Raw genomic sequence first — 16,011 nt, 5'->3', positions numbered from 1 at the left:
AGAAGAGAATGGACGACTAGGATGGTGCAAGATACCTAAAAATAGTGTTAGGTTAGAGAGAAATTGAATGGGCTTCTTAGGAGAACGTAGGTTTGCATTGTCTAATTTTATATTAAAATTAGACCGTCTATTATAATAATTTGTGATTATGTAAAATGTTCAATTTCGTATTTCCACCATCAATTCTAGTTACTTTTCGCAGATAAGAAGAGTGCGAGGAAATTAATTGAAGGATTTTCTCGACGATTTCAAAAATATTATAAGGTTTACTATCATTAGTTTTAACACTTCAATTTTGTTGTAAGAATTCAGAATTAATTCAATGGTTTGCTGAAAAAAAAAATCGAGATAGGCCATTGATTCTAGGTTATTGAAATAACTTTCTGTTAATCTCAGTGGCGGACCTAGAAGGGGACATGGGGTACTGTATCTGTATCCCAAATTTTAAAAAAAAATCAGTTAAAAAAAAAATCAAAAAAAATCAAAAAAATCAAAAAAATTCGCGCAGCACTGTAAGGCTATGTTCAGTTCACCTTATTTTTGCTTATTTCAGATCTAATCAGATCAGATCAGATCAGAAAAAATAAGTTCAGATCAGATCAGATCAGATCTGTCAGTTTTAAAATTTATTTTTACTATTAAATATCTTTTATTACATATTAGTAAAAATTATAATAATTGAATATTAATAAAGTACTCATTGAGACGAATCAAACAAGATCCCACATGACTATATTTTTTCTTATATATTGAGAGAAATCTAAAAGATAAGATCTTGTAACCAGATCAGTTCAGAAAAAATAAGTTCAGATCAGATCAGATCAGAAAAAATAAGTTCAGATCAGATCAGATAAGTTCAGATCAGAAAATTTCAGGTGAACTAAACATAGCCTAAGAGTTTCAACTTTCATTTTCACGCTGAAACTCCTCTCTCTTCTCTTTCTCCTCTCTCACCCATAAACGAACGGCCGACGCATGCTGCCTGAGCCAGACGCTGGTGGCCGCCCTTATAGTCTTCTTCGGCAGTTCGGCTTCGCGAATAACTCAGTTCGGCCAGTCGGCCAGACCGCCAGAATTTGGGGATACCCGAACAGTCGAACGAATTTCGAAGCTTGGAACTCATTGTAAGTTTTTAGTTTAAACTTTTGTGTTTTAATTTCATATTTTTCAACTTTTCTAAGTTTATATATTGTTAGATTCTTAATTTAATTGAATATTTAGATGTAAATTGTTGAATTTGAACATTGTTGATTAATTAGTTAGGGTTTACTTATTGAAATTCGAAATTGAATTTTTGACAATTAATTTTGTGAATACATTAGAAAATGACAAATGATATACCCAAGTCAAGTAAATCCAAGGGAAAATAAATTAAGCAACCCGATCTTCGACAATTTTTTTGTTTGTTGTACGTCCGTAACTCCGTTTCCCCAGATTCAAATTCCTGGGTCCGCCACTGGTTAATCTGGTTTCGTGTTTATGCAGTGAGGAGAATTATAATGGGGATCAGCAAAACTGAGATAAATCTGAGAAGGTTAATTGCTGCGGCTCCTCGACAGCAAAATCAGGCAAAACTAATTCATGTACTCCCTCCGATCACACTTGCTGATGCACATCTTTAAATGTTAATATATGTGATTTAGAATTAATGTACTAATTGTGACAAATCAAGTAAGACGCCACATGACTATGTTTTTTTTCCTTAGATGATGGAAAATTCTTAAAGATTGTATGTAATTCTAAATAGTGTCGAATTCTAAGTAGGAACATTGATAAGGAACGGAGGTAGGATGCAAATCATGTCGGATTTGGTTGTAGTTTAAAATGCATCTTTAGTTGTTTGCTATTCTGTTGGTGTCGTATTTAATTTGGATTGTAATTATGCAGTATGTTGCTACGCTTCGCGAATTGTTGGAACAGCTAACTGAAGAAACAACTCCAGAAGGCTTGCCCAGGTCACTATATAATGTATCTGGATCTTTTGTGTAGTCCAAAGTGATTGTTTGTGCAATGTCATAAAACTTTGTCGAAAACGAAGAGCAAGGGTTGGTTACATCTTACATGTTGTCAAAGTTCTAGTGAAAATTTTAGAAGTTACTAAAATTTAAATAGTTACAAAATAATACCCAAATGTTAAGAAAAATTAGTTAAAATGGGTCTGACCAAAATTAGACACAAGACTTGCTTTACGCTAAATGCGGGAAAAGGGTTGGGAGCATAGTAGTTAAGGAGGAGGGAATCGGTTGCTTCATTGACACCCAAGAAAATAGTACTAGGATTTGAGAAATGCAATATCGGTTTGTTGCATTTACAAATGATTGAATTGCTTTATTTGTTGAGAACTGACTTGTTGTGCATTTGTGTTATGTGGATGACTGGGAATTAGAATTGGGATTAATCATTTGAACGGGTTAAAATTATGAGTTGTCAAGAGCGCAGCTTTACAAGTTTATCCGTTCATTTACAAGTTGAATAATTTGTATTTCTTAGGCTTTATGTCTTACGGAATTGATTGTTAGCTGGCACGGGGTTGCTACTGGTAGGCTGGTAATTATCGATCCACCCATAATGACTATCCTTACACATAGTTCTAGTGTTATTCTGTTTTGCATTAGATTGTTTATGTTGTCTATAACAATAACTTGTAAATCTATCAATATATGTATGATTTTACCAGCTATTAATCTTAACTAATGCACCTTTGTTTCTGGACTGTTCTTGTAGGGTCTCAAAAGCTAAAGTGAATGATTACTCTGAGAAGATTGAATCTATTGCATGCAAATTAGTTTCAACAGAGGTTTGTTTGATGGCCTCTTGATATTTGTTGTTTTGCTATGCTTAGTTTTAGCGGTTGTGGTTGTATAACATATTATTCCCTTAGACAAGCATAACAGCATTGGAAACTCTTGTGCTCTACAAGCATGTGATGATAAAATGTTTGTAAGTGTAATGTACTTGTAGCTGTTCATGCTCATGAAATTTCGTGTGATTTTGGCTGACAAGGTGGCTATTTATATAGATTATAGGGGATTCAAAATCTTTATTCGTTCTCTTCCCTAAAGATGAATTATGAAATAGTCATTTCTCAGTGAATGGATAACTAGTACTTAGGAGTTAGGACCTCTTTCCTTTTGGACGGCTTCTCCTTGGGTATCTGGTAACCATGTATGTGAAGGTATAATCGGTAATTTGACAGCAAAAGCAATAAAAAATCCAATATAGAATATAATTTTTAATGCTTCCGGAATCCCTAGAGCTGGTTTATTTGATTTTTATTCTTTTAGAGTTTCGAAAGAGAGAGGCTTGCTGTTTAGACCAATTTAGTTGAGAAAGGAGGTACATTGGTATGTCCATGACTATTTGAACTATGAATAATGCAGGAAATCTTTGTAGAAACTTCCACTGAGGCAAGCCCTCAAAGAATTGAAGAAGTAAAAGTTGCATCCCCGCCAGGACTTAGAAAGAGACCAGTGTATGTAAACAACTTTGCTGATTTAAATGGCATGTCATGTGCTTATTCCCAAGTTCCTTCTAGGAAAATTCAAACTGAGCTGAAAGATTTTTTGTGTGTATAGGCCATCCTCATATGTTGAAGACAGATCACGTGATAGTGTTGGAACTAATTCATCACCACTTGTCCAATTAGATGATGCTGCTCATTCGCATATTGACAAGCACAGGTATTTACATTCAGAACTGTATTTCATAGCCGTGCTTAATTATGTTGATGACCTTCTTAGAAAGTCATTACAGTTTACCTTAGTATATGCTTTTACAGTTTGTTTAAAGGGGCACATCTACTGTTTCTATGGAGTGTTGCAAAATGGAAAATTTACTATACGCCTCTTCCATTGGTTAGGAGCAAGAGGGCAAGGGGATTAGAACTTGTAACATTGGGCAGCTTTTGGTTTAGATCCATTGGAAAGAGAACACTTCTCAAGTTTCTTTAGTTTCATGAAGGGATAGCTTATCCCCATTTGCAATGCAAAAGGAAAACCTACTAGCCTTTCCCTGTTATAGTTGCAAAATTCTGGAGAACATTTGAGGGGTCTTGCAACTTGCCTAAATATCTTTAATTTATTTTATTCTGCTATTGATCTTGCGTGAGCATATGCTTTTTCAGTTTTTTTTCCTTTTCTTTTTTTGTAAGGAAAACATGCAGAAATTGCTAAATCAATTATCATTCAATTAAGGCATTAAGCACTAAAGACAGCATGTTTCGTGTTTTCCGCTACACAAAACTTGTGCAAATAAAGCTTATCTTCTTTGTTTTATTCCAGAAAGCTTCAAGAAGACTTGACAGATGAGATGGTGGGAATGGCAAAGCAACTAAAACATAGCAGTCTCCTCATGAGTCAGTCACTACAAAATGCTGAGAAGGTATGTATTGTCTTCTTTGCTTTTTATAGGCCTGCATTGAACAACATAGTTCTTCCCCAATTTGAAATATCTTTGCTTGAAAGGAATGGTACAACATTGTTGTTTTAAGGGACCATTAAGTGATGCTTCCGTCGGTGTATCAAAACAGTTTTACAATTTCTTCCCTCCAAAGATGATTCACTTGGCTACAGAAATTATCTTTCTGTCATCGGCTTGAATGAAACCATGAAATATTCTCAAAATGTCATTTACTTCTATGTCATCCTTCTCTCCTATCTGGAACAGGATTAATGACAAATTTGGTTTGGGTTTAAGCTTTTGAGACTTAGAAGTTTGAACTTGTTTTTGTTTGGTTTTGGACTTGGTTAAAAATGGAACCCAATCTGCCAAATACTAAATTGGGCTGTGTTGCAAGAGTCAAGTCAAATCGTGTAGCAGGTAAGTTCAAACTGAGGAGCTTTTTAGGCAACTTGTATATGTGTGGTTGAGGAGTCGAGGTGAACCATATTCAACCAGGTTACATTTAAATGCCCCACTCTTCTGATTAGGTATAGCGGAGATGACTTTTTTATATCTCTCACCAGTCGCCACATGAAGTCTTGTCTGATTGCCAGTCACATTTTATGGCCTTTTTCTAGATAACCCAAAAAAGAAACAAAAGAAGAAAATGGTAAAACAGGATATGGAAGTTCAGTAACATCATATCTGTAGAAAGAGTGGACATTAGGTGAACCCCTATCCAAGTTCATTGACTAGGGAAGTTGCATGTTTTGCTGTGTGTTGTGCGTGACAGGAAGGAGCCCAGATTGGATCAACAAAATTGACTCTTGTTAGGGCTGTTGATTCGGGGTTTGGGTTGAGGTAGTCAGGACAGTGTGTTATTTTGTCTAGCAGTTGCATCTAGAAATTTGGTTATTATCGTATGAGTTTCTCCCCTTTGAGAGCTTTTCCACGGAAATTAGATAGAATTATGAGAAAATTTCAGATGGAATCTTTAATATATTGAAAAAATTGATTCTAATAATCCAACCTTTTGGTGGTTTGTTTAAAATAGTCCCACCTTTTTGATTAACCAAGAATAATCCAACCTTTAGGGGTTTTCTTCTCGAAATGATCCTTGTGTCCGTCAACCTAAATAGCGGATACTTGTTTTCTTTTTAGATTTTGATTATACTCCAGACCCAATCCTCCACCAATTGAACCAACCACCATCCGTACTGAAAATCGTAGTCCACCAACCCACCCTGCCTACTACCACTACCATTACCAAAACCAAGCACCAGCCACACTCTTATTGCCACCATGAGTGAAACAAGCCCCCACTATTCAAAACTGGATGAATTGCAAAAAATTAGATCAACGAAGACAATTAAGCATTGTTATAAGCAAAAGCAACTTCCATTAAAGCAAATTAGGATTGGGTATCTCCCCAAAAATTACAAATTTAAAGAAACTTTGTTCATTGAACTTAGATATGAAAGAAAATGATAAAAACCAGTGTTTTTAACATAGAGAATAGAACTTTGAAAAAAATGAGAAACAAAAAAGGATCAAAAAAACAAAAACATTAAAACTCAATGTCTTTCGTTGCTTCTCGATGTTCCTCAATTGGAGGACTTTTCATCTCTTTTGCACCCCCTTACAAATCTAGCTGCAACCTTCTATGGTGGTGCAGGCGCCAAGCGACAGTGAGTGCTCCACTGCTGTTGTGTTCTGAGATGGCAGCAGTGAAGAGGCAAGGCAAGTCGAGCAAGAGAAAGGGGCTTTTGGAGAGGGGAGGAGATAAGATTTTTCAATCAAAATTAAAAAGGCTAGCCCAATTAGAGAGACACTTATCACATTTTACTTATTATCCTGGATACCCGGTTACTAACAAGTAACAACTATAACAGGTCAAAGGACCATTTTGAGAAGATAACTCCTAAAGGTGGGATTATTTTTTCGTTAATCAAAAGGTGGGACTTTTTTCAGTGGACCGCCTAAAGATCGGATTATTAAAATCAATTTTTCCTAATCTATTTGTTAATTGAGTTTAGAAGTCCTTTGTGCAGGAAACTATGTTTTGCTTGCTTTTGCAGAATATTACTCTGCTTCCAGCCTTTTCCTTCTACGCAAACAAAACCATACTCTTAATGCTATGCTTTTGCTTCCAGCATTATTGTGGGGCTCCTTTAATACTTTTGTTTTTTGAGGTTAAATTATGCTGTTTGATCATGGTTTTGTTGGCTACAGATCCTTGATTCAACTGAGAAAGCAGTTGAGCATAGCTTAGCAAGCACCAGTCACGCCAATGTAAGGGCAATGAACGTATTTTCACAGAGCTCAAAGACTTCATGTTTTACATGGCTTCTTATGTTTTCTATGTTATTGATCTTCATGATGGTGGTTTTCCTTGTTCGTATTACTTGAATATTACGCTACCTGTTAGAAAAGATGCACTTTGTAAATATAATCTTTGTAATGACAGTTGATTTGCTTGTATGCTAAAACCATTTCTTGCTCTTGTACATTCTCTGGCTCATCCTCTACTTTTCAGTTGCTGGTAAATTACGATTGAGCATGCGATCAGTGTTTTCTGGTTTCAGTTCCGTCTTAAGTGAAATATTGTGAAAGAAAGTCCATCCCAAAATCTTTTATCCTTCGCTCTGTTTTAGGTTGTTTATTCAAATTTTTCCTTAAAAGTATTCAGCAATTGATGTAGCCATGTAGGAGGAGACCCAGTGACATTTACATCTTCAGGATTTAGAAGATCTTTTTTTCCCTTAATAGTTTCTAATCAAGAGTAAATAAAGCTAAGAACTACAAGATCAAAAAATAGAAAAGATACAAAGAATTCAAAGGTATAGAAGATCTACATATTGGGGTAAGATATACTTATTTTTTTATTTTCTTTAAGTTGGAACATATGGGGTCGCACGGTATTTTAACATATCTGGATATAGACAAAAAAAGATGGAAAACGTACCCACGTGATAAGGAGAGAGAAAAAGAGAACTCATTTATGATCCAAATAGGGAAGTGTTACAACTGGAAAAATGAAGGTAGTGCATTATCTAAAAAGAATTTCAATACAAAAATACTCCAATGTAGAAGAATAAGGTATTCTAGTAATAAGTTCATAGAGATGTTCCCTTGAATGAGATCCTTAGGCCTCGTTTGGTTCACATGGGAAGTAATTTCCCATGGGAATTTACATTTCATGGGAAATTATTTCCCTTGTTAATTTCCTAGGAATTAGACAAAATTGTTTGGTTGACACCATAGGAAATTGCATTTCCTAGGAAATTACTCACCAAGGGGGGGCTTGGTGAGTGATTTCCCATGTTTCATGGGAAATTCTATTTCCCTTGGAATTTGTATTTCCTATGCTTCTCCCATTTCCCTCCAACCAAACACAACACCCATAATGCATTTCCTAGGAATTTCTATTTCCAAGGGAAATAGCTTCCAACCAAACAACACCTTATTCATTATTACATCTATCTTAACGATATGTTTGGTCGGTGGTATTAAATATCGGTAATGGTAAAGAAAGCACATTGTAATTTGTAAGGAAAATTCCCTAGGTACCCTCCTCATTACCATGATAATGAGATCGCATTCCTAAACACGTGATTTTCTTCTCAATTTTATGTTTCCTCTTAATACCACATCTATAGTGGTAAGGGATGTTAATACAAATTTATGAAGAACAACACATGTTTGAGCATGATACTTCCTCTGTTTTTTTTAGTTGTCTCATTTGCTTTTTGAACACATATTAAGGAGAGGAGAGAGAAATATAAATCAAGTGGGTAAAGTATAGGTAAACCAAATGAATCACCTTTCAAAAGTGTCATTTTCCCTTTAAAAAGTGGCTAAAAACAGAAATGGGTCAACTAAAAATAAAATTTCCAAAAAAGTCAACGAGTCCACAAAAAAACGGAGGTAGTATTTCATCTCCATGGACATTGACATGACTTATTTCTTATAAAATTACATTGAAAGTCATTACTATTACCACCATTTAACCGTCTATCAAATGGGCTGTAAATGTGGTGTCGCCGTGTCTTTGGGAGGCAATAGATGCTATTAGTTGCTGTGGTTCATGCAGCATTCTTTGATTTTGAGCTGTCCAAATTCAAGCTAAAATCATCCAAGCTCTTGATATTAGAGACAACATAGTATGCTCAATTTCTTGATATTGGAAAATTTAACCTAATTCGCTAAATCACTAATTTCTTGAGATTGTATGCAGGGGGGGGGATCACAATTTTTCCTGATTCGCTCAACAGTTTGTGAACTGTAATCCCCAACAATGCGAATTGGTATGTAAAAGTGGCATACTTCAATGCTAATTTAACAAAATTAGGTAACAAGTTGCATTAGGTGACCTGGTTTACCAATGAGAGCTTTAAAACAAGTTCCAATAACCCAATCTCCTGCAAAGCTAATGATGAAATATCGTTTTTCTTTTGAGGGGAATGATGGAATATCGTTTTATCTCCGGACAGTGCCGGAGCAGCAAAGTTCTGAGCTCCTGCACACCTGAATGGTGTATTGGTGTATGTTAGTTGTTTGATCTTTGATCATGAGCAAAGTGATTAATTGTAGGAGATAATATAAGTTTAAAGCTTATATGGTGTATCAGAGGAATTCTTACCTGTTTCTCAAAGAGAATACAACCACTGTGCATCTTGCATACCTTAAAGCAGCTGAGGATCACTAGAAAAACAAACAACGGTAAAGCTTTAGATTAGTTTATAAGTGAGAACATTAGCAATCCAGCATATAGAAAACGGAAAAGACGAGCGAATAAAACGAAAAACAATAAAGGAATGACCTTAAATCTGTAATGCAGGAGCTGATGTCTACACTATCCACTTCTGTTTTACCAGAACCTTTTTCTACTTGCTGAATTCCCCCTGGAGAAACAAGTTCTGCAAAAAGCCCAAAACATTTTAGATATTATTCAATTTTATGATGTACTTGGTAGGTGATATTTAATGGTGGCAATGGTAAATGAAGCCTTAATTCAATGTGCATGGTAATACTTGTCCATCCTCAAAATATCTCTATTCTTCATAAATTTCCATTACCAGAGATGACAACTTTAGAGGTGGTATTAAGTGGTAATGAAATTTTATGAACAAAAACATATATTTGAGGACAAAGTTTCTTTACATTATTTGTACATTCATTTCCGTTACCCCCATTTATTATTGGCTACCAAACATGGCCGTTAAAGTAAGAAAGTATTTAGTGTTAGGTGAAAAGAGGAACCTTTAGAGATATCGAAGCTGGATCCGCCAGCCTCACTCAGCTTAGTGAATGGTAGAAGGATGTGCCCAATAAGAGGATCATCCCACTCTAGAGATCCCACCATTCTCGATCTGCTGTAATCTCTTGAAGTAAAGCCGGTGCAAAACTTTCTCCATTCTTGTGACGGATATGGAGAGAGGCAGTCTCTTCCACTCTCGACAGTCCTTAATAGTGATTTGTTCAATAGAACCACAAGTTGGTAGTATGTCTCCATGAAAGAAACTTGTGAGACATGGTAGATCATCCAACTCCAATGCCCTTAAGTTGGGAAGCTCATATATGGTACTCTCTTGTCCCTCAGATTGAGACTGAGACTGAGAGTGGGGTGATGCTATCATCATCTCCCGTAAGTTCTGGCAACCTGCTACTTTAACTTCTCTTAAGTTTCTCAGATGATGATGTGGTATGCAGCTACTCATGAATATCTGCTTGATTTCTGGACAATATTCAATAACAATTTGTTCAACAGAATCTTTTCCGAGTAATCCTCCATGACAAATGCCCGTCAACTTTGGAAGGTGTCTCAATTGCAGAGCTCTCAAGTTAGGAAACCAATCACTTTCTTTTTTGACATTATCATCATTATCTTCAATAATCCTTTCTAACTCTTCGCATCCTTCAACTTCGAGCTCCTGGAGGTTATCAAGGTTGCCATGTAACAAGTTTGGTGTGAATAGCTTCTTGATTTTGGGACAATATTTGATCACCAGTATCTTAAGATTGGAAAAGGCACCTCGTTGAAGAGCAACTCCTTCTTTTACTAGACTCGTGAAATCCTGCAGATCAGTCAGAAATAACTCGTTAATGTGTTGAAGCAGTACTACAGAAGCAGCATCGTCAGAGTATGATTTTGGTGACCATATGACTTGTATCACTCTGCAACGCCTAATCAGAATCTTCCTTAATTCTGTTAAACAAGTCAATGATGGAAGGGCATCGATCAAGCCTTTTGCATCCAGCTCTGAGTTATGAATCTGTAAATTTTGAATGTTTTCAGGAAGAACAAAAACATCCCCTTTTCTATAACTACCGCTGCAAAGTATCACTATTCGTTCTTCACTTGTGCAATAGTCGACTCTTTTGTATTCACCTTCTCCAATGACAAACTCATAGTAGTCTAGCTGTCGAAAATGTGGAGTTTTGACATATCTCTTAAAGCTGCTGACATCAGATATCCTACAGCCTTCTAGTCTCTCCAAATAACCCAGTTGTATCATATCATCACCTGAGATACTCTGCACATCTGGATCAAGTATAAGGCATTGGATACGAGAAAATGCAGATAACGAACTACTGAGTAACTGACACAAATCCTTGCTCCCTTCTAAATCAAGAAATCTAAGGTCAGATAGCTGCTCTATCCCATGTGGTACATCTTTCATTGCCCAGCAAAAGCTGAAGTCTAACTCCCTTAATTTGGTAAGCTTCTTTAGTGAAGGCACAGAATGCAGACGCCTGCAGAATTCAAGCAGAAGAGTCCTCAGGTTCTCGAGTTCTGAAATTGAGTTCGGCAGCTTCTTGATGCTGGTTCTGGATAAGTTAAGCACCTTCATGGACTTCATATGTAGAAAGAAAGAATCCGGGAGTTTGGTAAACGGGTTTTCCTGGAGCAACAAGGTTGTGAGGCATGGGCACATTGGTATTGTTCCAGGTTGAATCTCTGACAAGGAATTATACATTAAAGAAGCCTTATCAAGATCCAGTGTCCATCTTCGTCCGCTAGGAATTCTTCTTAGCTTCGCACCGGCTGCGATCATGAATCGTGGCATTACATTGGTGATTCGAATTGCCATATCTCTGATGAAATTGTGCATCTTCACGCATTTACTATCATATCTCTCCAATAAGCACACATTCTCGAGTTTGTTCAGCATGCTGTGTCCCTTATCAAACTGCTTTTGCCAATTCTGTATTGTATCCAGAAGGCCTTCAGAACGGAAAAGCACAATCAGCTCATCTCGTGTAATTTCACCATATTGATATCATATATAGAAACATTGCCTCAGCTTTGGATCTTTCAAACGGTCATAACTAAGCTTCAAAACTGGAAATATATCTGTTTCTATCACAGCTTGTCCTTCAGTTGAATTTTGTAACTCCTCTAGAGTATTGCGCCACTCTTGAATGTTATTTACTGCTCGCATGCTTCCTGCCATGAGAATCAAACTAAGAGGAAGACCAGCACATTCAGCCGCAACTAGCTCTGCAAGCTCAGTTATTTCTGATGGAATCTCATCTCTCCTGTCAAGCACCTTGGCAAAGAGCTCCCAAGCTTTTTCCTTTGAAAGCGGATTCACCTTGATAACTTCCTCACATTTCATCCTTCTGCACACATCTAAAGATCGACTTGTCAGGATCAACTTGCAACCATTCTCCTCTCCTACAGGAATCCCGACTTCCTCTAATGGGAAATATTCCCATACGTCATCCAAGAAAAGGAAAACATTCTTTCTCTGCTTCAACTCGTAAGATAAAGATGCTGCCTTCCTGATTGCATTCTTCTCTGTTATAAGATAGTTCAAATCCATTGCTTCAGCAATCTTGTCCTGCAACATCGGCAATGTGATGCCATGTGACACTGATACCCAGTATATGCGCCTAGAACATTCAAACAGCTCAAGTAGCTCGTTGTGAGTTTCTTTAAGCAGCATAGTTTTCCCAACACCACCTGGACCATAAATGCCTATTATGGATATGACTTCCGCATTATTATTATCCTCCATCAGCCATGACATGACTTTCCTCTTATTATCATGTAATGTGTTATCATTTATCTTTATGTCGGTTGTTACTAGTGCGACACTAGAACTTCCATGATCATAGAATGTAAATCCTTGGAAAATTCCCTGCTTAATCAGCTCTCCTATATGTTCAGTCAACTGAGCAGTCTGATTTGTACTGCTACCACCCCATTTTGATGCACTCAAATTTTTGCCTCGTAGCTCAAGACGTTGTAGTTGATCCACCACCTCATCAACGTCTTTCAACCAGTTATCAACCTCCCTCTTTCGTCGCTTTCCTGGTTGAAGCTCTTTTTGTTCTATTTCATTGTTTACATCTGCTGCTCTTGCATGTAATGCTCTAGCTTTACGCTTCAGCTGCTGCAGCTTATGATCTTGCACAGAATTACCTTTCAACCAATCCATTATGGTGTACAGAACAACCTGATAACAACAGAAAAATATATTATAACTAGAAAACAAAAGGTTTAAATACCCATGATAAGGATATCCTAACAATAACATATCTTACTGTAAAAGATTTCTATCTCAAGTCTTAAACTTACAACTATGCTTGTACAAGGTAGATGAGGATTGTACTATATATATTACGTCATTCCACAATTATGTTCCTCTTTTTTTTTTTTTTTTTTTTTTTTTTTGCTGAAAATTCACACAAGCAAACAAAATCATAACTCACCTTCTTTGAATAGTCCCAACTAACATAATTATTATTAGAAGGGAAATGAAAGATAAAAATAAATAAATAATAATAACAACAACACCAAATAATAATAATAATAATAATAATAAAGACCAATGTCTATAATTGTCATTTTATATCATAAAATACTTATCAGCTTTTATCAAACAACTAAGTATTACCAAACACATTTACATAAACAGCGGTCAAATCCACAGTCAAATTCACTGAATAAAAAAGTTAAAACTCTAACAGCTAAACTCTAAACTCTATTTGCCAAACAGGACAATATGTGATTCCAACAAACAATAAGCATTTCAATATTATTGCTTGGAGATTATCAGATTATACGGTTAAAAAAAAATGGTACAAATCAAAGTATACACACAACTAAGAGACTAAGAGAGTCAGAAATCATCCAACTATATGAGAAGTTAAGAAGAAGATAGGAGTAGCAAATGAAAGGGAATCACAGAAGTAATTATACCTTTTGCAGCAACAAAAATATTACACTTCAATTTCAGCAGAATGATGCATAAGAATGGTTTTTTCAGCTGTTTGTTTTTTCTGAGTTATGAGGCTTTGCAATAGAGTAGACTTTAGCAACAGTAAGCTCTCAAGTCAGCTCTTGTTTTTCTTTGGTTATTTTTCTATTCACACTGACTCGGACTCATACGCGGGAATAGAAATTTCCACCCTAAAGTTTATAAATTGACAGCTTCTCTTTTCCCTTCTCAACTGTTGTGAAATTGGTAGATGGTGGACTAGTGTCTAATAAAAACACAGCTCAAAAAACATAAAACGCGTGAAATTAATGTATATTAACTGTTTTCTTATAAACATGTGAAACTAATATACATCAATTAATTTTCAATGAACATCGATCTCGACGATTCCCCTTTGTTGACCTTTATCTTTATGTTTCTTAGTTTGTTTATTGCAAATATTTCTTTGTTCATTGTGTTTTAAAACTGTTCATTAGGCTGAGTGGTTGTTCATAAGATATTTTCTCTTATCATCTTTTTTTTCTTCTTGTTATTCATTGCTGATTTAGATGTTCATTGAGTTTCATGTGTTGTTCTTTTGTTCTACTTTCATCTTCATGTTGTTTAGTTTGTTCATTAGGATGTTATTTTGTTCATTGTATTATAACCTGAAACGACGCTGATAGAATAGTGCGCACCATTTAGATGGTACACTCGTGTCTACCATCTAATTTGCGACTATTGTGTGAATTTGTTTTCAGGTAAAAGATATATATTATGCTTAGTTTGGGAATTATTGTGAAATACTTCCTCCGTCTTTTTTAGTTGCTACATTTACTTTAGCATACAGATCAAGGAAACATGTGGGGACCATTGAAAAGTAGAGCAATAAATCATAAAGTAGTTGTCTTTTTATGTGATAAAGACAAAAGTAAGGGTATAAAAGTAATTAATATGAGGATACACATACTAAAAGTAAAAATATGTGGTAGATGTAGCAACTAAAAAGAGACATGTCTAAATGGTAAAATGTAGCAACTAAAAAAAAGTCGGGGGGAGTATTAGAAGTTATCAGTTAGAACTCACCTCTAAATGTTATATATCCCCAAAGACCAAGTATAAGAAGTTAAAAGTATAAATGTTAAGCAAGAAATAAATATCAATGATACCTAATCGACCCGTAATTTGAGTTCAATCATCATACGCCCTAGTGTACCATGTGCATGGTACACCCAAGACTAATTTATACTCATTTGAAACCCTCCTTACTATATATTACTCATTTGGATGATTTCAAATGAGCACAAAAATAGCCTTGAGTATGCCATACTCATGGTACACTCGGGTCTATGATAAAATTTGTACTATAATTTAGTGACAGTTTTACAATAAACAAGAATAAGAATGTGAAGAGAGAGAAAAAAAAAGTTGTCCCATCTAATAGAAAGAAAGGAGGTTTGATAAATATCTAATAGGTAGATGTGTTAGATATAAGGTTTTGTAACAACTGTTGTTTGTATATATAACAAATGTTGTTTGTGTATGTAAAAATATGTTTTGTGTTTTGTGTAACAAATAAGAAGGAAAAAACACAAACAATATATTTACATACACAAACAATATATATCATATACACAAAAAACATTTGTTACACAAAAAGTCGAAAACTTGTATCTAACCCATTTACCTAGTTAGATATTTATCATTTCTCGAAAGAAAGTGTGAGAGCAAATTGAAACTAAGATAAATATGAAAATATTGTCAATTGTTATTGTTAAGCATCCATCTTTAACAAGTATTTTTTTTTTTTTGGCAATAACAAAGATAAACATACTAAGTTCCCTCTTTCTGGCTTGGTTAGCTAGGAAGTGGGCTTTTTATACTTTAGCTCTTACTACTCGACATTAGAAGTATATTGATTTTTTTCCAATAACCGAATACTTTTGTCTGTAAATACTGCATATTTGATTCCATCCATAAATCGATTTTCTTCCCTATGAGTTCGAGTAGTTATACAAACTGACTCAAAATCACGTAATAATAAACGTATTTCCAAAATTATGTTTCCTATTGAGGATGCCGGCTTCGCATCGTCCCGCACACTCTCCACCACTATTTTAGCATCAGACCAAACCTCCAGGTTTTTTATGTTACGAGTGCGACACTCCTTAATTCCAAAGAGGAGGGCATATGCCTCAATTTGTACTAGTGAGCTTGCCTCAATTGATCTTCCTTCCGAAGCTGCATCACCCGGGTCATTTTGGATGCTTTTGTTTTCCTTCTAAAAAAAAGTTCAATGTTTCACGTACAGTAAATCTATTTGCACCAAAATAGGAAAAAAAATATATATATATAACCAACAAGGAGAATAATTCGGATAAAAAATTTGAAAAAGTATTTGAAAAGCTCTTCATGTAAGAGA

At 35.5% G+C, this 16,011-nt stretch overlaps 2 protein-coding genes across 3 annotated transcripts; one reads left to right on the top strand and one right to left on the bottom strand.

Annotated features, from left to right (window-relative positions):
- The first annotated feature begins 884 nt into the window (after positions 1–884).
- Positions 885–6,887, top strand: LOC104891577 (hypothetical protein). 2 transcript variants are annotated; one of them, XM_048642718.2, is made up of 8 exons: positions 885–1,124; positions 1,486–1,583; positions 1,888–1,955; positions 2,725–2,797; positions 3,381–3,472; positions 3,576–3,680; positions 4,281–4,380; positions 6,056–6,606. In XM_048642718.2, the coding sequence occupies exons 2-8, from the start codon at positions 1,500–1,502 to the stop codon at positions 6,095–6,097; spliced, it is 564 nt and encodes a 187-aa protein (XP_048498675.1). In that variant the 5' UTR covers positions 885–1,124; positions 1,486–1,499; the 3' UTR covers positions 6,098–6,606. The 2 variants fall into 2 exon arrangements, with proteins under 2 accessions (XP_048498675.1, XP_010675585.1); XM_010677283.4 differs by lacking the exon at positions 6,056–6,606 and adding an exon at positions 6,613–6,887 and having other exon boundaries at positions 887–1,124.
- A 1,351-nt stretch (positions 6,888–8,238) lies between these two features.
- On the bottom strand, positions 8,239–13,757 carry LOC104891576 (probable disease resistance protein At4g27220). Its single transcript, XM_010677282.4, is given in 5 exon segments — positions 8,239–8,907; positions 9,023–9,084; positions 9,203–9,299; positions 9,643–12,845; positions 13,592–13,757. A coding segment is annotated over 1 exon segment (3,108 nt). The 5' UTR covers positions 12,828–12,845; positions 13,592–13,757; the 3' UTR covers positions 8,239–8,907; positions 9,023–9,084; positions 9,203–9,299; positions 9,643–9,719.
- Between the last annotated feature and the right edge of the window lie 2,254 nt (positions 13,758–16,011).

The sequence above is a fragment of the Beta vulgaris genome, chromosome 4 (assembly GCF_026745355.1).
Source record: "Beta vulgaris subsp. vulgaris cultivar EL10 chromosome 4, EL10.2, whole genome shotgun sequence".
Lineage (NCBI taxonomy): Eukaryota > Viridiplantae > Streptophyta > Magnoliopsida > Caryophyllales > Amaranthaceae > Beta > Beta vulgaris.
Note: the sequence above shows the minus strand (reverse complement) of the source record. Positions and strands in the feature narration are given on the sequence as shown.